The 20,887-nt window shown below is 49.8% G+C and overlaps 1 protein-coding gene across 3 annotated transcripts in view; it reads right to left on the bottom strand.

Moving 5' to 3' along the window:
• Nucleotides 1-3,674: 3,674 nt before the first annotated feature.
• Nucleotides 3,675-20,887, bottom strand: part of Mapre3 (microtubule associated protein RP/EB family member 3) — a 51,804-nt gene continuing 34,591 nt past the window's right edge. The window contains exons 1-7 of one of the 3 annotated variants that reach the window (XM_037198078.1): nt 16,371-16,617; nt 7,958-8,085; nt 7,136-7,281; nt 6,385-6,586; nt 5,034-5,188; nt 4,775-4,927; nt 3,675-4,612 (exon numbers count right to left, since the gene is read on the bottom strand). In XM_037198078.1, coding sequence (XP_037053973.1) covers nt 4,544-4,612; nt 4,775-4,927; nt 5,034-5,188; nt 6,385-6,586; nt 7,136-7,281; nt 7,958-8,078 — 846 coding nt within the window. In that variant the 5' untranslated portion in view covers nt 8,079-8,085; nt 16,371-16,617 and the 3' untranslated portion in view covers nt 3,675-4,543. Of the gene's footprint in view, nt 4,613-4,774; nt 4,928-5,033; nt 5,189-6,384; nt 6,587-7,135; nt 7,282-7,957; nt 8,086-16,370; nt 16,618-20,887 lie in introns of those variants that run through there. The other 2 variants (XM_028874452.2, XM_028874463.2) reach the window with 2 other exon arrangements.

Here is a 20,887-nt window from a genome sequence, read left to right as displayed (position 1 = left end):
TGTGCTAGTGGCAAACAAAGGCATGGCTCTTTTAAGAGACCCTGCTCCTGAGCACTCATATGAGGTTTGTGAGCAGTGGGTGAGAAGCTATTTGATGGCATGAGACTAGGTTAAAACGTCTACCGCAGCAGCGTAGAACCAAAAACTTCCCAGAGCTGGGGTGTTAAATATGGCTCCTGCCAGCCATGAGGTGGGAGGAGCCAGCCACCAGCATGCCATGAGCTAAGCAAGGCAGTGATGTAAGGTTTTGCTCATGCAGACAGAAAAGGTTACAGACATGCAGTAAACATAGATCCAGACAGGAAAAAAAAATCATCTAAATGGGTTACAGTGTGTTTAAAAATGTACATAGGCTTGGGAGAGAAAAGAAAATGAGTATAGAGAGTCATAGAAATTTTTTTTTTTAAAAAGTGTTTAAAGAAAAAGTGATATAAAGGGAAAAAAAGCTATGGAAAGATGAAAAATACGCAGGGAGTCTGGATCCTGTATGTTATTGCATTGTTTTGAAGTTTTTGATTGCTGATGAACAAACAATAGCAGCTGAGAGACATTGGATTGTGAAGGCTGCTGGATTAAACCAACCTAAGTATTTTTAAAATGTCTTGACTTCAAAATGGAAGTCAAAAGATGTGTTGCTTTGCGGAAGAGGTTATGCGTTTGTTCCCATAGAAAATGAAAGGCTCAGGAGGCAGAGCCAGGTGGATCTCTGTGAGTTCGAGGCCAGCCTGGGCTACAGAGTGAGTTCCAGGAAAGGTGCAAAGCTACACAGAGAAACTCTGTCTCGAAAAACAAAAAAAATAAACAAACAAAAAAAAGAAGATCAAGTTTGATTGAAGAAGACCCCCTGAAAATCCTGGCTATAGACATAAAGAAATAAACCTAGAAAAACTACAAGACACATAATGTATATTTGCCTACTCAAACATAAAACAAAAATTCATCTTTGGCTAACTTATGTATATCGCACAGTCTATACATGTATTAATACAGATGTAATATATATATCTATATATATTTACCTTTGAAAGTTTATGTATTTTCAGAGAAGGGGACCAGGCACCAATAAAAATGAATGACCCAGGTGATCCAGCATCTCAGAGTGCCTCTGTTGCAGTTTCTTCAGAATTCTGCATCCAGAACAACTTTAAGGCTCCTGGCTGATATGCTTCAGCCTCACAGACTACCTAGCCAAGACTTCATCATTATCCTGATTTTCTCAAGGTTCCCCCAAAGATGCCAGTACCCCCCAAACAACAGGAAGCAGTCCAGAGAAAACAATGCCCACATTCCAAAATAAAAAAAAAAAATGGGTTATGGATGTCTGTCGTCATTTAAAGGGGGTTGGTTACAAGTTGTTATTGGTCATAGTCAGGAAAAAAGCTAAACAAAGGAGTTAAATTCGAAGATCTCTCTCTCTTTTTAAAACAGATTTACTTGGGCTGGAGAGATGGCTCAGAGGTTAAGAGCACTGGTTGCTCTTCCAGAGGTCCTGAGTTCAATTCCCAGCAACCATATGGTGGCTCACAACCATCTGTAATGAGATCTGGTGCCCTCTTCTGGCCTGCAGGCATACTATATACATAATAAATAAATTTAAAAAAAAATGAGGCCAGCCTGGGCTACAGAGTGAGTTCCAGGAAAGGCGCCAAAGCTACACAGAGAAACCCTGTCTCAAAAAAAAAAAAAAAAAAAAAAAAAAAAAAAGAAAGAAAAGAAAAAAGGATTTATTTATTTATTGAATGTATATGAGTGCTCTACTGACTTTATGTCAGAAGAGGGCATCAGATCCCACTATAGATGGTTGTGAGCCACCATGTGGGTACTAGGAATTTAACTCAGGACCTCTGGAAGAGCAGTCAGTGCTCTTAACTGCTGAGCCATCTCTCCAGCCCTCAAAGATCTCTTTCTAAAAAAAAGGGGGGGAGGGGATATGATACAGAAATGATGAGATAAAAAGTGTAGATTATTGAATCTACTTTAATCCAAAATACAACTATCAATCTTAAATATATTACATTGGTATAGATTTTGGTTTATTGATACAACTTTAAAGTTATTTTTGTTATACTGTATGTATGTTTCTACTCTTGTTTGGGGTATTGTAATTATGTAGCTCATTTAAAAATGTATAATTAAGAATTACAGATTAATAGTCATCTATAAAGATCAAACTTGTATGTTTTCAAGGTTAAACAGATATATTTAGGTAGACAGGTGATCTTTAAACACTTCAAAGACCTATAGAATATGGCATATAAAATGTTTTACTAACATAAGGCTTTTCTTGACAGTAAGACATATTTGCTCCTGGCAGCATCAATTTACTTCAGAGAAGATGATGATCATCAAAGAAACTCCAATATGGACTTTACTTTCTTTGTGGCAAAAGCTAGCCACTGGGCAAAGAAACTGCCCTTGCCTCAACTGCTGCTGGTATACTGTCCAAATTGGACCAGCAGGATGCAAAAGGAAGCAACTGTCAAACTTTGCCAAGACAAGGTAGAACAGTCCTTCAAAATTCCCTGCTTCTCAAAAATGTCTGTTAGATATTCTGGGCCTGTAGGCCAAAGACGGCCTCAATGTTACAGAGGAACTTTGGGTGACTGTCCAGGCAGCCAGATGTCCCTGTCATTAGACTATTACATCCTTCTGAGGTCTTTGATGGAGTTAAAGACTAAACAGTTAGACTTATAGTTTTTCTTAGTTATGATAAATAATAAATTAGGTATAAAACTTTAGATTCACAAAGATAACATAGTTAATAGAGTATTTTTTTCTAAATTTGCCAAATACAAGTGGACTGCATATTGTAACTAATTCTTATTTGATAACTGTTTTTGTTGTATATAACTTTACTGTGTTAAAGCCTTCCTTTTTAATTAGACAAAAGGGGGAAATGTTATAGAATAATTCTTTTGTACACTGTGAAGATGTTTTGCTCTCATTGGTTTAATAAAGAGCCAACTGGCCAATAGCTAGGCAGAAAGAAGTTAGGCGGGAGAGCCAGACTTAAGGAACGCTGGGAAGAAGGAGGGTAGAGATGCAAAGGAAACAGGAGATGATATGCTGTGCTAAAAAAAGTACCACCATGTAGTACAGCATAGATAATAAATATGGATTAAGTTGAAAGAGCTAGTCAGTAACAAGTCTAAGCTATTGGCCAAGCATTTATAATTAATAATAAGTCTCTGTGTGGTTATTTGAGCAGCCGGAGGTCCTGACAAAAAGCTCCACCTACAGTAGGGTTGTGTGTAGAGAGGTATTTTTTGTCATCCACTGGCCTGTAAGGAATCCCTAATAAACTCATGTTACTTATCAAGCTAATATGAGAATAATAATAATAATAATAATAATAATAATAATAATAATAATAATAACAACAACAACATGAGTAACTCATGTTACTCATCAACTTGAACAAGTCATTTTTAGGCCTGTTGGTGCCATCCCATTTTGGGAGGCAATCTTATATCTCCCTGAAAAAGTCACATAAAACCTGCCTTAAGAGCAGTCACCAGCCTTGGGAGTTGGGTCTAGGTCAGAGCCTAGTGCCAGTGGTGGCTTCTGATAATGTGAGGCTGCGCTGCATGGCTGTCCCCTCAGGAGAGGGAAGAGGACAGAAGGCAATGTGCTCTGATCCCTGGCTCTGGCTTAGTCGAGGGAAACATGGCAAGGACTTTTACCACACAAATTTATTTAAATAAAAGTGAACACATATGCAGGCTAGTGCCCAAGGGGCAAAGGTCGGGAGGCGGGAGAATGGGGGACAGACAGACAATGGGGGCCGGGCAGAGTCTGTGTGGTATAACCAGGCTGCAGGAGGAGGGGATAGGAAGCCTCGGGGCAGTGCTGGGCTTCGGTGCAGAGGCAGGGGCCTGGGGTGGGTGAGCCCAGTGCCAGGAGGTCAGTTCTATCCCTCACATGCTCCCTTCTCTCTCCCTGATCCCTGGACTCACAGCACTGCCTCTTCAGCCCCCCACCCCTTCCTCACATCAGCCTTCCCTCCAACTACTGCGAGAGAAGTCAAAAGACAAAATAAATAAGAACTGGTGAGTCCTGCCCCAGTCTCGGCTAGAGGGAAGGGGAGCCAAGCCAGGGGGACTGCCCCGAGCCCTGCTGTCAGACCTGGACAGGAGCAGGTAAAGTGCAAGGACATCATCCAGTAAGTAAAAATATACCGGTGACTTTGTCAAATACACAGCTGCGGGCTGTCGGGGGCAGGTGGCTGGCTTGTGGGTGACAGCAGCGCCCCGGAAAGTGTTGGCCAACACAGCACAGAGACAACGGAAATAAATAGGAGTGGGGAGTGGACAGGGGTCCCGGATGTCCCCTGGGCCAGTGCCACTTGAGGGACCCGACAGGGCCTTGTCCTCTCACCAGCCCCCACCTCCCAAACCCGCTTGCCCGGCTCCCCAGTGCTGTGGCACCGACACAAAGCACCCGGCTGGCTGGCTGGCTGGCAGGAAAGGACTTATAATGTGGGCTGGGCGGAGGGAAGGGGGCAGGGAAGCCACAGTCAGTCAGGGCTGGCGCTGTGCTGCCCTCAGTACTCGTCCTGGTCTTCTGGTTGGTGTTCTTCAATCTCGTCGTCCTCAGGGGGTGCAAATCCCTCCTGGAAGGGAGGAGAGAGAAATGAGCCAGGTGGCCAGGCTGAGGGATCGGGCTCCACACACGGTCTAGAAACGAGGGCTGGGCAGCGTGGCCTCAGGTGCAGAGGGCTAGCCTGCTTTCCGGTCTTGGCAGAGTAGTGGGAGGGAGGTGAAGAGGGGCTCACCTCAGTGGCGTAGAGAATGCCAATGATGCCCGAGATGACGGGGCTGTTTTCACTTTCATGCTCCTGGCAGATCAGCTCGATGTCACGCAGTTTGCTGAAATAGAAGTCTCGCTCTTTCTCCAGCCCATCCACCGTCAGCTTCAAGTCCAGCAGCTGCTTAGGCAGAAAGAAATGTTTATGCCAGATGTTCCTGCCTCTGATGCTTCTGCCCGCCTTCCTCTTGTCCCCAGGATCAACGACCCTTTCCCATCTCACTCACTTGCTGGTTGAGCTCGAGAATCTGGGCATCAGCCTCATGACCACCGTTTCGGGCTGATGGGGGATTCTTCCGAAGGATGCAGGGTGGGGCCACGTTGCTGAGTCGGCCAGAGGTCTGCATGTTCTTGGGGCCTGTGGGGGACGTCCTCTGTGGAACTGTCCAGAGGACAAGAGTCAGAAGAGGCGACACAGCACAAGAGAGCCTGGAATGCAGACCATGCAACAGGCAGGCACTCTCCCTCACGAAGAGCAGCTACATCTAGGCCTCAAGCCTCGGCCACATGTGACATTACAGCAACTGGACAGCCCTTGGGCAAGCCTGGGAGCGTCAGCGCCGCGGGAAGCTAAAGGAAAGGCCATCTCAGTCCCGGGACCTGAAGGAAGCCGGCCTGAGGGAGGGATGCAGGACACTGGTGGGATGGTGAATTTGATGAAGTGGAGCTGGGAGGGTTCAGGGCCTTCCGTACTGACAGATGAGACCCAGGAGAGCAGTTGATGCAGTCTGTCCTAGCAGAAGCCAAAGCCACCCTCAGTGAAACTCCGCCCCACCCCTCCAGCTCCCTCTCAGGTTGGGCTCTGCTTCCCCCTGCTGGGCTGGACTGGTATCTGCGCCGTGGTGGACGACTCAGGCTCCTCCCCCGCACCGCCTGCATGCTGTGGCTGCTTGCTCTTTAGCGACGGGCGCCTCCCTAGACAGCTTCTAATGCAAAGCAAGCGGCTGGGTGGGGACGGCCCCGGCAGACAGCAGCGCAAAGGGGAGGTGGCTCTGCTATGACGGGTCAGATGCGGAGGCAGCTGCTCCCCTCTCTGGCCACAGCCCTGCTGTCCCCACAGGCCTGACTGCTTCTCTCACTGTTCCCAGGAACCCAGCAAGGGGTCCTTTCTAGAAACGCGTCTCTGGGCGACGGGATTTTGGAAGAGATAAAAGGCAGGATCGAGCTTGGCAAACTCTTGCTTTTGAGTATCCAGTGGGTGGGGATCCATGAGGGGCTTGGATCCTGGCTCCAGGGGCTCAGCCTGGGTAGTGATCTGGAGAGCTCAGCTCTGGATAGTGGACCCATCCAGCTTGAGGCAAACAAGCTAGTTCATGTTAAGACACAGCATCCTGGGTCTCAGTGAGCTGCTCCCATTCCTGGTGCGGGTGGCTCCCCTCTTAGAACAACTTTGGGAGCCCTCTCACCCCAAAATAGGACTCCCCATCTAGGTAAGCAGCAGGTGATGCCATCTGAACTCCGTGATAACAGTCTCCTCCAGGCTGGCGGGGCTGGGCCGGTATCCTAGGGGGCACTCCTGGCTGGGTAGCCCTGCCGGCCCAGCCCCCCAAACTCCCTCCACCAGCTTGGGCATGTTACCTGCTGTGCCAATGAGTTTCTTGGATTTGTTGAAGATCTGATCACCTGGGTTAGGAGGTGGCGCTACGTCCTGGCCCTGCCGCGCCAGCAGAGGGTTGTAATCCTTTCCATCATAGTTTGCGTCAAAGAATTTCTTAAACCACTGAATAAACTCAAAATTATCTTGGAATTTTCCTTTTACTAATTTCTCTACAGGAATGATCTGAAATAGACCACAGAAGCAGATCGTTTTAACCACCTGCTGGGTAGGACTGCCTTCCGCTGTGAGTACAGGGAAGCCAGCCCCTAGACTACAACCACGTCTACCTTCTCCGTCTGCACCCCCTCCCCTGGCACCAGAGTAGACAAGCAGGCTGGCAGGCCCCACCAGGGAGGAACTCGGGACATTCCTTTCCCACAGGCACAGGAGTCATTGTGTGGGAGGCTCAGGATCCACACAGGCAGGACGGTCAGCTGATGTGTTGGGGGGGCCTCTGGAGAGACATGGCAGGGGTAATACACAGAGCCTTAACATCCAGAGTGGGGCGGGTCCACAGAGGAGAAAGGAAGGGAAGTGCTGACTCAGTGGGACCGGGGGTTAAGTGCATTCACTGTGCCTTGAGCTGGATGGACAGCATCCCCTTTGGGAGGTCAGGGGTGGAAAGACATGTGGTGGAATGAACCGAGTAGCCCTTGTCACCCTGGCTGGTGGGTCTTCTTCTTCCCCAGGGATACACAGCTCCTCATGGACCCCGGGGGTCCAGACACCTACTTTATCGACACCCATCTTCTTGAACGCTGCTTGCAGCACCTTGAAGTTGTGGATGTACTCGTGTTCTAGCTTGGCCTGGAACTTGACCTTCCTCAAGTGCACACACCCAGGGAAGAGCATATCCATGAACTGGCAGTAGGCTGCCCCTGTGAGGAGGCATGGCTGACGCAGGGCATTCAGCTACCACCCAGAGCCCCTGCTGCTCTGCCCCCCAAAGCCTGGTCCCTCTCCCTGTGTCCTACAGCGAGGGCCAGTGCAGTCCAACGGTCATGTTAGATATGGTTAGGTTCCCCTTGGCTTTACAAGAGTATCCATGATTACGATTTACGTATTTACCTGATGGTGGTGCTAAGGATTGAACCCAGGGCCTTGCAAATTTGGAACAGGCACTGTACCACTGAGCTGCCTGCCCAGCCCCCAAAGGACCACTTATTGATCCAAACCATGTACCAGTGCCAAGCCCTTCAGTCCATAGGTTAGCCTTATGGCTACCTGACACAGACAGGTGATGCCTCTCTCTGTCTGGATGGGAACACTGGTACCCAAAGGGCTGCAGCAGCAGAGAACAAAGAGCTGGACCCAGAGTGGCTCCATGGGACCCCATGCTGTTGACTCGTGGCTCCACTGTCTGTCCTGGCTCTGGTCACCCAGGAATGCCCCACCTGCTCTCCACTTTTCTAGCCTCTGTTTCCCGGTTTCAACTCTAAGCACTGGAGTATCACATGCTCTTCCTGCCCTTCCTCTTCCTGTTGATCGCAAGCCACGTGAGTCTTTCCCGCCTTCCCAGCCTCTCCCTTGGGCCACCCCGGGGTAGCCGCCTACCTGAACAGAGCTGTTCTATCTTTGTATAGTTGAGGTGCAGGGAGTCATTGACCCACGCAAGCATATCATGGCGACTCAGGTTCTCACTGGTCACAGATGTGGAGTACACATTGACGGCCATACCCCAGCTGCCAAGAGAGAAAAGAGATGATGTCAGCATGAGGCCTTTGAGCTCTTCTCCAGCCTGGTTGGGTCCTGGGGACATAAGAAGCGTTCTCTTCATACCAGTATTGCAATTCCTGTAGAGAATAGGTCTATGTTCATTCCTCAGACACATTAACTAGTGTCTATATACCTAGGCATGCTCTAGGAGCCAGTGAGTGATACAAAGTTAACTAAGTTTCTACCTTCAGGAGACAGGCAAATCTCTGCACAGTGAGATGAGCAGCTGATGAACACAGTGAAGTTCAAGGATGGCAAAACGTGTGTGTGTGTGTGTGTGTGTGTGTGAGAGAGAGAGAGAGAGAGAGAGAGAGAGACAGACAGACAGACAGACAGAGACACAGAGAGAGAGAGAGACAGAGAGACAGAGACACAGACACACACAGAGACAGACAGAGGGAGAGAGAAAGAGGGGGGTATCTTTGCCTTGGCAGGGTTGTGAAGGCTCAGAGCAGAGATGGGGAGAGTAGGGATTTTCTGGACAGAGCAAGGAATGGGGTGAAGGGGCCCAGTAGCCCGAGACCTGGCCAGAACAAAGCCACGGCTCATTTCAAGAGCTCTGAGTTGCTAGGCAGGCCCGGGGCATAGGCTTCTGTGTTGGGGCATGATGCAATGAGATTAGCAGGGACAGATTTGGAAGGGTTTTGTTTACCCCTGGGGAAATTCTATTTAGTCAATGAGAAGTCACTAGGAGATTTTTAAACAGACAGTAACCTGACCAGATTTATGTTCTAAAGCCAATTAACCATTGCTTTCCCTCTGCTTTTACAGGCCCTGTTCTTGTGGCCAGTGGTCTGCTGGATGACCCAGAGGCAGCTAACTTCCATTTTTCCAGAACTGTCCCATAAAACATCTTTCGGTATTTATAGGTGCAGAGACTGTAAGCACCAGGCCTGAATCATTCTCATTATAAACCTGTGAGGTCCCCTAGGCCATCAACTCTCTCTTCGGCCATCTTCCGGTATGCCTCATTCCTCAGCTTCCCCTCCTCAGTGGTCCAGGCTCTTCCCTCTGACTGATCTCATCATTTCTGGCAGCCACAGCTACCAGGAACCTCCCACAACGCCTTCCGTCCTCCAGTCCTCCTCCCACGTCCATTCCGACACCCCTGAATTTATCTAACAGCAGGCCTGGACACCCACAGCCCAACGTCCAGCCAGCAGTGGTTAATAAGGTGCCCAAGGATGTATTTGCCTCGCAAACTTGAACGGTTCAGCAGTGGTAATGTTGGAAACATCTGTGAGTTAGCGCTCAGTATTTAAGGCCTAGGACTCTTTGCATACACCACTTGGGACTCCTCAAGTTTTTTTTGCGGGGGGGGGGGGGTCATGGCACCCTGGGCCAAAATGTTCCTCCACTCATAAAGATGGTGCTGAGCAGAGGCGTTCAGGGCCCTCTAGGGGGCAGGCACGAGCACCCCGCTACCCACCACCCCACACAGCAGTCAGGTATCAGCTGTGCTTTGTCGTTGCTAACAACAGAGGGGAGGATTTTTTTTTTTTTTTTTTTTTTTTTTTTTAAAAAAACAATCAAGTCATTCGATGAAAATAATGCAGAATTAGGTCAGCCAGGCTGAAAACATGATCCAAAATTAGGTCAACACCTTGGACCTAGAAACCTGCTTCCTGTCTCCTGACTCCACGGAATCTAGTCAATGCTTGCTTTCTCATCCACCAGCCCGCTGCTGGAGAACTAGAGAAGAGCCACATTCAGATGCCCAAGTTAAATAACCCCGCCCCACAGCCATTCAAAGTCCTAGCCATAGCAATTCACAGCCAAACAGAGCAGAAACTGCACAGAGTCGGTAGGTTTCGGTGTACACGTTCTTGGAAACTTCTTCAAATTTTCTGCAAAGAGGAGGAGATGTACAAAACCTAGCTGGCACCGTTCAAAACTACACACGGCTTGTGGGTGGTCCCACCTGGTCCTGTGTAAGACTAGCCAGAACAAAGCTCGCTCCTTCGCTCTTCCCTTTCTTAGGTCCTGAGGCTCAAGTGACATCTGTTCCAGTCTGCCTTGTAGCGCTCCAGCATCATCCTGGCCCCGCCCTTCCTCCGATGCTGTCTTCCTCCTCGGTCAGTACTGACACTGGAGCCTAGACTTCCCCCGGGGCTGGGCAAGCACTCTACCACTGAACTATGTCTCCCAGCATCCGTGATTCCTACTTCCTTAACTCAGCTGTTGTGGGGCTGGAAAATCTGAACGTTCTGATTTGAGTTCAAGTGCAGACAGTCTCTCTGCACCTCCGCTCCTGGTGCTCTCGTTGCTCAGTTAAACCAGTCTCCACTCTCGGCATTGTTGAGCATCTTGGAATGGGGGGTGCAGGCTTGGGTTGGAGGGCTGTCTTCCTGTTGCCCCACAACTTGCTGGCCTTAGGGTCTGAGCCACAGCCTGAGACTCCCGGAGGGGCTGGGTTGTCAGTGTCTCCAGCCAGCGGCTTCTGGCATCAAAGGCGTTCCGATCTCCTAGCTGCCATCCCGGAGCTCGCTTCTGTGGCCTGCGGCCCTTGCACCTCGCTCCCTCGGCCGCGGGCCGAGGATTTTTTATACCTTGGTCTTCATCAGAAATGGAGAAACAAGTGAGATAAACGCATTACATGTCCCAAGAACTGGAAAGTTCCTCTTTCTGGAATAAAGAGTATGTTTCCAGGCTTTTTTGTTAGTTTGTTTTTCGAGACAGGGTTTCTCTGTGTAGCCCTGGCTGTCCTGGAATCAGCTCTATTGACCAGGTTGGTCTCGAACTCACAGATATCCACCTGCCTCTGCCTCCCCAGTGTTGGGATTAAAGACGTGTGCTGCCATCCCTGGCTGTTTTTCTAGGTTTAATGTGCAGTGTCTTTGTGAAGGAAGACAATGCCATCCCAATTCCTAGTTCCCTGTAGGCAGCCAACCCCCTCCCACAGCCACTTGATATGTACTGATGTGCAAGGACTAGCATTTCTAGTGGGATGGTGACCACACAGCCCAAATGCTGTGGGGCCAGGGATGACATGTTGTGAACCATTGGAGAGTAAAGAACAGACTTTGGGATTGGGGACAGATTGCCAAAGACAGAGTGAGTAAAGAGCTACCTCCGGCTCCTGGCTGGGTGAATTTAGAGGGAAGGTCAGAGAGACAGGGTCTGTTTAGAAGTAGCACAGGTGATAGAAAGGGGGTCCCACTCAAACATCATTTCCAGAGCTAGAGATGGAGCTCAGTGGTAGAGTGTTTGTCTTGCACCCATGAAGCCCTGGGTTGGATCTGCATAAAAACCAGATGTGGTCGCACATGCCTGGGATCAGCTTCCTTCACAGTAAACCTGGAGAAATACTCTTCACTAGAGAGACCTAGCTAGACCTGCTGAATCAGAATCTGACTTTGATGAGGCCACGCACTCCAGGCCAGGCAGATGTGACAGATGTAAAACAGGGCTCGGCTCAGCTTTGTCTGGGCTGGCTCCCCTCACGCTTCCATCCCCGACCCTACCCATCACTATCTCACAGATCCTCATGGCGTGCATCTTTCACTTAAGTGGACGTTTCTTTTGGCATAGAACAATCCTGTTATTTGCTCCTAGCTCTTCCTCTTTTAAAATAAACCCTGTCCTTGATTGTCTGGGGCAAGGGAGCCCAAGTGGGGCTCCGAAGCCAAGAAAAACAAAAATTATTATCTTGGGACTTTTTAAAGACTCAGGACCTGGCAATTTCAGAGGTTTCCCAGGATAATTCTGACTGGGTTTGAGCCCGCTGCCCTGTACCTGACCCCCAAACTCACCACTAGACATGTTTCTATGCCTGGCTTCCCTGCTGGAAGTGCCTGGAAACATGGTCTGCCGCTTAGGAAAGCTGCTGAAGGAAGGATGGACTGACACCTTCTCACACCCGTTCTCCGTGTCTCCCATCACTTTCTGGCACGGGTCCCCAGCTCCACTCCTCGGGGCTGGTGTCAGCATCCTCTACAGAGAACTTTCTTAGACGCTCACTACGGGACCCCATGGAACCCTGGGCAAAGCTAACAATGGCGGCATCCTTGCGCCCACAGAATCATCAGTGGGCCTTACCCCTTCTATTTGACGGAGCGCCTCAGGGCCAGGCTGTGTGATCTACCTCTGGATTCCATGCTCGTTCTTGGTGAGCAGTAACGGCCTAACCACACTGGTAGAAGGGAATGGTGGAGGCTGGAGTCAGGAGTTTCTGAATCACCAAGGGACTCCCCTGAAGTACCGGCAGGGGTGGTGGACAGCTTGGATAGATACGTTTTTCAAGAGGCAGAATGAGAAAGAGTCAAGGATGACATTTTATTCCCATATGCTATGGACTGCAAGGGTTCAGGGAGATAAAGAGCAGAACCAAATGCCCTCATGTGTGGTAAAAACAGAAGCACTACAGGAAGTCAGGAAAGGCATGTAACTCAGAGAGGTGGACCGAATGGACCCACATATGAGGATGGTCAGATTCTGGGTGTGGTCTACTGGGCTGGGTGTAGTGGGCGTAAGCCATTCTGGTGGCTGTCAAAATGAATCTTTCCTATATGGGGCTCATTTCTCTAGGAGGTCCCTGAGCTCATTAGCAAGGACGACTCTGGTCCACTGACACTCTGAGACACCCTGAAAGGGTCTGGGTTTGTGGGGCAGTTCTTGTTCTTAGTTTTGCCCTGGGAATTCTTCAGGCAAATTAGGGATTTTATTCTGTGTTAAGGGTAAGACTTTCGAAAGCTGATCATTCACATAAGCAGAGGCAATGGTCCTCTACTCCACTCCGCAGTCCATGACCTTCAAAGGGCTTCCTAGCCTGAAGGAGGCCTTTCTGGGCATCTGTGGAACTTGCTGAAGGTTTAGGCCCATTCCATGCTTTCCAGAAGCTCCATACTAGGAGAAGTCAAGCATGTGTGTACATGTGCCTATGTGTGTGTTTGTGTTATATATACATACCATCTGTCTGTGTCTCTCCATCCATCCATCCATCCATCCATCCATCCATCCATCCATCATCTATCCATCCATCCACCCATCATCCACCTGTCCATTCATCCATCATCCATTCATCCATCATCTACCTGTCCATCCATCCATCCATCCATCCATCCATCATCCACCTGTCCATCCATCCATCCATCCATCTATACACACACATTAAAAAAACAAAACAAACCCAGGTGATTCTGCTGTATAGCCGCCAGGTCTGAGAACCACGGCCCTCATCTTATCAATGGCATCGGCTGGGGCAGGGAGATTTATTTATTTTTGCTACCTCTCTTGAGGGAAAATGTTAGCCCCCTCTTCCCTGGCATCAAGAAAAATCTCTAGTTTCCCTAGAGTTGAGGATACAGTGGCTCTCAGGGGTCACCAAGAGCTACATGACTACTTGAAAAATGCCCAGGTCTCCTCAGCTTGGTCAGACACCTTCTGTACTGTCCGTGCCCAGTGATGGGGGAGCATTTCCCAGACTTCTCAGGAGTGTGAATCTAGGGTCCTCGAGAGGTGGCACTTGTAAGGAAAGGTCTGAAAAACAACACCACACAGAGCAATACAACAACAAAAACCCAGCTCCTTTAAGGGCCAAGTAACCAATCACGCCATCTCCCCCACTGGCTTTTGTGGGAGCAATACCAGAACCAGAGTGCTTCCTGCAAGTGGGGTGCTCTTTGCCCTGGCTGGGTCCATCTTGGTTCAGGAGTCTCATCTGACAGGTCCTATGGGGATCTTCTATACAACTCCCATAGCACCATGAAGAAGTCAGCCTTTTTATCCCTTGTTAGACTGGGGTGCGGTGGGGGAACTGGTTCCCTTTTAGTTTTCCTGACCTGAGTCTGGCCCTGGGCATGGAAAGAGACATGCCAGCAGGTGGCACCCAGGTCCTTGAACTGCCTCTCCCAGCCAAGGCCCCCTCCCTAGTTCAGTTCAGAGAGAGAGAGAGAGAGAGAGAGAGAGAGAGAGAGAGAGAGAGAGAGATCCTGTAACTTGGATCTGAGCTTCCTTTCCCCCTAAAGAAAGCCAATTTCCACCCAAATCTGGTAACAACATAGAAACAGATAGGATGGGACGCCTGTCCCCTCACAGCCAGGTCAGCTGAAGTGGCCTAGCGTGGGCTACACTCGGAGATTCTGGGCTGAGTCCAGCTTTCCCTTCTCCTAAAGCCACATGTTAAAGCCATCAACTGGTCCAGCTTGTGATTTGAGCTGAGAAGCCAGCTGCTAGGGCAAAGGTGTATAAAGTACTGGCCCAAACATCTGGTTCCCACTGGGATAGCTGCCTGAATGGTGGCAGAGTCACAGTCTGCAAAAACCTGTAAAGGTAACACACTTGTCACCAAGAGCTTTTTGACTCCTGGAAGAGGGTGGCAGGTAACCTCCCTGGAGCTACACCAGCAGGTCATCTAATGGCCTCATCTGTCCCACCATCATTCTGATCACCAAGTGACTGTCCAGAGAAACATCCTCTGATTGGGTTATAGCACCTTTCCTGCCAGGTTAGCTAGGGACTCTAGGGTCTGATCAGGATGTGGTCTTGGGACAAGCCTGCTTTCCAGGGCCTTGACTCCTGTTACTAGCTCTAGGGTCAGAAAGGAAAGTGCCAGCAGGTATAATTCTGTGACTTTGTTAAGTCATTACCTGAGCCAGGGTCGTCAGGATATGGGTGCTCACCGCTCTGGATAGGAGGGACCTGCTGCTTATTCTGCTGGCCGAGGCCTTGAAAAATGGCTACCAAGAGCAAATCTTGAAATCCTCTGGTCAGAAGGGTTTCTAGAGGGCTGGTGAGCGGTTCAGTGGGTAAAGGCCCTTGCTGCCACACATGATAACCTGAGTTTTATTGATCCCTGGGACCCACATGGTAGAAAAAAATGAAGTTATCTCCCGACTTCCACACATGGACTGTCGTGCATGCACGCAAATAAATCATTCTTTTTTTTTTTTTTTTTTTTTTTTGGTTTTTCGAGACAGGGTTTCTCTGTGTAGTTTTGGTGCCTTTCCTGGAACTCACTCTGTAGACCAGGCTGGCCTCGAACTCACAGAGATCCGCCTCGCTCTGCCTCCCGAGTGCTGGGATTAAAGGCGTGTGCCACCACTGCCTGGCAATTCTTTTAAAGGGTTTCTGTAGAAACCCCAGTTCCTTCTCAGATACCCTGGTCTCCCCTGCTGGTGCTCCCACCCCCAAATTGAAAAGACAGTATGTCTAAAGACCTCTCGGACCTCACATTCTAATGTTCAACGACCCCACCATCCTAACTCCATTTCATTGGCTTCAAATCTTTAGTCCACATCTACCTTCTACCTATGTCTCAAGGACAAGCCAGGGGCTCCAGTCTTCTCTAATCTCTAGGAATTCCTTTCTCTCAGCTTCAGCTTTGTTCTGGATGGTTCTGGAGAAGTCTCTGCAGGTCCCAGCCCATGACCTCTGCTCAGTGTAGCCATGAACTACACACAGCTTCTATCCCCACAGTTTGGGACTGACATCCCATCATGTCAGCTCCAAAAACTTTGTTGAAAGAGTCCTGGATCTCTAGTCAGACCACCTGGGTTCTAGTCCAGTCTCCTCCATGTCCTATTCTATTTTAGGCCTCACTTTTCCTTATTTATAAAACTGGTGGTTCCAAGCCAGGCGGTGGTGGCGCACGCCTTTAATCCCAGCACTCGGGAGGCAGAGGCAGGTGGATCTCTGTGAGTTCGAGGCCAGCCTGGTCTCCAAAGCGAGTTCCAGGAAAGGCGCAAAGCTACACAGAGAAACCCTGTCTCGAAAAACCAAAAAAAAAAAAAAAAAAAAAAAAAAAAAACCAAACCTAAAAAACCAAAAACGGATGGTTCCACCAGATGGAGGTGTTGAGGGCTAAGTGAACTGTGTATATACCGGGCACATACAAAGCCTGGTGCCCAGTATTTGCTAAGCATCACCAATATCACTAGGAAGACAAGAGTCCAAGAGCATTCAGTTCAGAGCAGGCACCTGGCACACAGCTACTGTTAGGTTTCAGAGATCCGAACAGTGGTCTAGAAGACACCTCAAAACCGCCCTGTTCTCTGCCCTTCCGCCTGGGATAGCCGTCAGGGCCTCTGACACATCCCTTCCCAACTCCAAGTTTCCCCATATAGCTGCCTTTTGTTGGTGTTGTTGAGACAGGGTCTCACTATATAGTCCTAGCTGGCCTGGAACTCCCTCTGTAGACCAGGCTGGCTTTGAACTCTCAGAGATTCACCTGCCTCTGCCTCCCAAATGCTGGGATTAAAGGTGTGCACCTCCAGGCCCAGTTCCATATGCCTGCTTTCAGATGGCATCCTACCTTGAAGGAAAGCTGGAACAGAGGCTGTGGGACCTGAGAAGAGAGAACTCTGTGGAGCCTGCCAAAATCTCTCCGCTTCTGACATGGGGCTATGCCCATTGTCCCTGGGCTACCCCTTCCTGCCAGGCCCAGGGGGCTGAAGTTGCCTGTCTGGAAACACTGCAGAACTGCTGCTCCTTCCCCGTTTGGCTCACACACCCGTGCTATTCTGGGGGTACATGGAGGCAGTATGTGACAGCAGAGATGCCAGGCTCCCAGGAGCTGGCAGAGACAGAGGGTTCTGCCAGCGGGTCACAAAGCCCTGGCATGCCTAGCCAATCACCTTCCTCTCATGGCTGAGTGAAGACCTGACTCACACAGAGGCTCAGTGGTGAAAACCTGGTTTAGTCAAAGCAGAGATGGGAAGGTGAGTGGTTTAAGGGTCTGCCAGGGGACACACATCACCCACTCTGGCAGATCCAGCACAAGGTCTGGATGGTGGCAGAGGCCCACAGGGACCAGGACTTCTTCAGGGATCTGTCCTCACAACACTCTAAACCCCAGAGCTCTTTCCCTGCCAGTGAGCCCTGGTGAGAGGTCTCAGAGCTGGGTAATGAGTCCGTCTTGCTGAACAGGATTTTAATTCTTACAGAGGTTTCCCTGGGCTGGCCACTGTCTAGAGAAAGGTGTCTTTGGGGGAGTCACAGTGAGTCTGCTTTATTTGACCATAACTCACTGGGTTAAGGGAGAGCTAGGCATTCAGAAACAGCTCTCATTGTTAAAAGTAGCCCTTTAACAAAAGTAAGACCCATCTGGGCAGAGAGAAAGACAATCATTTCTTCTAAAGGCTTTTCTCTGGAAAGCTTTTTTTCCCCCCCTGAGACAGGGTTTCTCTGTGTAGCCCTTGGCTGTCCTGGAACTCATTCTATACACCAGGCTGTCCTCGAACTCAAGATCTGCCTGCCTCTGCCTCCCGAGTGCTGGGATTAAATGCAGTAGAGGTATGTATCACCACACCAGGCTACTTTTTTTTATTTTTTTGAGACAAGATCTTCTTTTGTTTTTTGATTTTTGGTTTTTTCGAGACAGGGTTTCTCTGTGTAGCTTTGGAGCCTGTCCTGGATCTCACTCTGTAGACCACACTGGTCTTGAACTCACAGAGATCTGTCTGGCTCTGCCTCCTGGGTGCTGAGATTAAAGGCGTGCGCCACCAACCGGCAAGACAAGATCTTTTAAAATTTTACGTGGGTGGATGTTTGCCTGCGTGTAAATCTGTGTACCACGTGCATGCCTAGTGCTAGGGAGACCGGAAGACGGTGTCAGTTTCCTTGGAACTGGAGTTAGTCTGTTGTGAGTCACAATGTCAGTTCTGGGAACCGAACTGGGGTCCTCTGCGAGAGCAGCAAATGCTCTTAACCACTGAGCCATTTCTCCAGCCCCATTAACATTACTTTTTTAAGTGAATAAAACTCCATGGAACCATGATCAAACCAAGGCTCCTGGAGGCTGTGGTGCAGAGAGAGTGTGATGCAGAGAGGCTGTGTGCAGTAAGGCTGTGGTGCAGTGAGGATGTGTGCAGTGAGAGTGTGGTACAACGAGAATGTGGTGCAGTGAGAATGTGTGCAGTGAGGACATGGTGTAGTGAGACTGTGGTGCAGTGAGAACGTGGTGCAGTGAGAACGTGGTGCAGTGAGGATGTGGTGTAGTGAGAATGTGTGCAGTGAGAACGTGGTGCAGTGAGGCTGTGTGCAGTGAGAACGTGGTGCAGTGAGAACGTGGTGCAGTGAGAATGTGGTGCAGTGAGGATGTGTGCAGTGAGAATGTGGTACAACGAGAATGTGTTCAGTGAGAATGTGGTGCAGTGAAAACGTGGTGCAGTGAGAACGTGCTGCAGTGAGAATGTGTTCAGTGAGGACGTGGTGCAGTGAGAACGTGGTGCAGTGAGAATGTGGTGCAGTGAGAATGTGGTGCAGTGAGAATGTGGTGCAGTGAGGACGTGGTGCAGTGAGAATGTGGTGCAGTGAGAATTGGTGCAGTGAGAATGTGTTCAGTGAGAATGTGATGCAGTGAGAATGTGGTGCAGTGAGAATGTGGTGCAGTGAGGACGTGGTGCAGTGAGGACGTGGTGCAGTGAGGACGTGGTGCAGTGAGAATGTGGTGCAGTGAGGATGTGGTGCAGTGAGAATGTGGTGCAGTGAGAATGTGGTGCAGTGAGAATGTGGTGCAGTGAGAACGTGTGCAGAAGAAATGCATCTCCCTGCCTGGACAGCCCAGGCAAGAGGCTTGGGTTTTCATGACTGAAGAACCAGACTTGTGACAATATTGGGTGTGGGGCTGGTTGGAGGGAAAGGGGGAGACACTGCTGTGAGGACCAAAGGCTGCATCACCTTGCGGGCTGAGCAACTCTGAGATCCTCAACCTATTCAACTCCTTTCCTTCCTTCCTGACTCAGGGTCCTCAGCAGGCAGAGGGCAGGGACGGGCTTGTCTTTCGGATCTCTGCTGCCTGGTTGCCAAGGCTCTCGGCAGGAAGACAGAGGGGTGTCTTGGGAGCTGGGTACCCTTCTCTTCCTTCAGTTAGTGTGGGCTTAGGATCCGGGATACAACAGCTGCTAAGTGGTAAGAGAGGTATCAACAGGATGCAGGGATCAGATGCAGAGGTGGAGCTGGGAAAGATGGTTTTCTGTGTTCACTGCTGACGACAGGGAGAGAGGAAACGTCAGCTTGGTGTCTGGCTACACATACAGTATGGAGCCTTGGGATTCTCAGCATAGACTTAAGTCTCTTCTCTAGCAGCAGACAACAGTTCCCTAGGTTACTCAGAAGGATTTCAGGATGGTTCCAGGGAAGGACCTGCCTGGCCACATTCCAGGAGCGTCTTTCCCCCTAGCATGTTCAGGGGAACAGAGAGCCGCCCATTGCAGATGGCCCAAGGACAGGGAATGGAGCTGCAGGAGCTGCTGGGACACGTTGGGAAGAGAACATTCCTGTTTCCAGAGCCCTATTGGGTCTCGCATCTCCTTTGTGGCTCTCCATGTTCCCAAAGCCTGTCTGTGTCTCTGGGGACACATACAAACCATGTTACTTTATGTTCCTTTAAAACTGCATTTGGACTTCCAATATGGCTCAGTTACTCAAGGTGCTTGTGGCAAAGCCTGATAGCCTGAGTTCAATCCCTAGGACCCATGTGGTGGAAGGAGAGAACCAACTCTTCCAAATTATCCTCTGATTTTTACATACACACACACACACACACACACACACACACACACACACACACACACACACTAAAAACACACACACTAAAAACACACACACTAAAGCAGAGCTGCCTCTCTTCTGATCTGAAGTTTACTGTGGTCATCTGGGACAGTGGCTGGATTGACCAGTATGTTTCCTCTGGCCCCAGGCTCAGCCCCTGCTCTGTTTTCTTCCTTCCTTCCTTCCCTCCCTCCCTTCAGTGTCCCCTTTGGATCCTCCCAGTTTCGGCCCCTCGCCCTTCTGACAGAGCACAGACTGCTCATTTATCCTCCAGCCCTCCTGCCAGCCTGCCTGCCATAAAGCTGTCCAGAACAAACGTAGGATTCGGTGTTGTCGGATTCTCTGTCCAGCCAATCAACGCACCCAGCAACTCCACCCTCCCTGCCCACCTTACAGGGTCCGTCCCAAACGGAGACAGACCCCACCTTAAGAGTGAACGCTGGTGAGGTCCCAGAAGGCCTGCCTACCTCTCTTCTGGCCCATCCCAGGCCCTGAAATGCCTCCTGGGAGCATCCCTCATGGAGATCAGAGCATTCCCCCCCCCCCCAGGCTTTAGTCACCAACTCAATTCTGCATATGAGGAAGGTTCTGGTTTCAAGTGATTTGCCCACGTTCATGATCAGCCACTGGCAAAGTCAGAGCTGGGCCCAGGCCTCCTGAACCCAGCTCAGACTGACTGGGAGAGACCGTTGATGTTTGCACTCTGCTTTCACCCTCTGAGTGAGAGAAGAGAAGGAATTCTAGAGGTTTCCTCTGTCTGTCTGTCTGTCTGTCTGTCTGTAACCCACTGTTTCAGTCAGCCTCACTTTCAACCACTGTCTCATGGGTTCACAGAGTGAGGCACCTTGTAGCTCCAGCATCCTTTTACAGCCTGGTCTTGCCTTTAAGGAGTCTTTTGTTTGGCTGAAGATGTAAAGTCATTCATAAACCGGCAGGGACCTCATCACTACAAGAGGGCATCTGGTTTTCGGGCACCCCACTGGCCTGCAAAGGATGAGTTGGGGCTCAGTAGGCAGGCAGTTCTGGGGGAAGGTGGTCCCTGGTTTGGAACTGTGACGATGACAGGATGTCAGAGAGCAGCGAAAAGAGGGAACTTGGGGGATGGGAAGTGTGTTCACTGTCACTTTTATTTGACAAAGTAAGCACGAGACCTGTGACTAAGTCCTGGAGGAATGTTAGGGTGTGTCATCCAAGGCAAGGAGGCCGGGCCAGGTGGGCAAGTCCCGGGAGCCAAGGGAGGGGCTGGTTCCAGAGGAGGGTGGCAGTCCAGTTAATGGA

Source organism: Peromyscus leucopus, chromosome 22 (assembly GCF_004664715.2).
Source record: "Peromyscus leucopus breed LL Stock chromosome 22, UCI_PerLeu_2.1, whole genome shotgun sequence".
NCBI classification, from domain to species: Eukaryota; Metazoa; Chordata; class Mammalia; order Rodentia; family Cricetidae; genus Peromyscus; species Peromyscus leucopus.
Note: the sequence above shows the minus strand (reverse complement) of the source record. Positions and strands in the feature narration are given on the sequence as shown.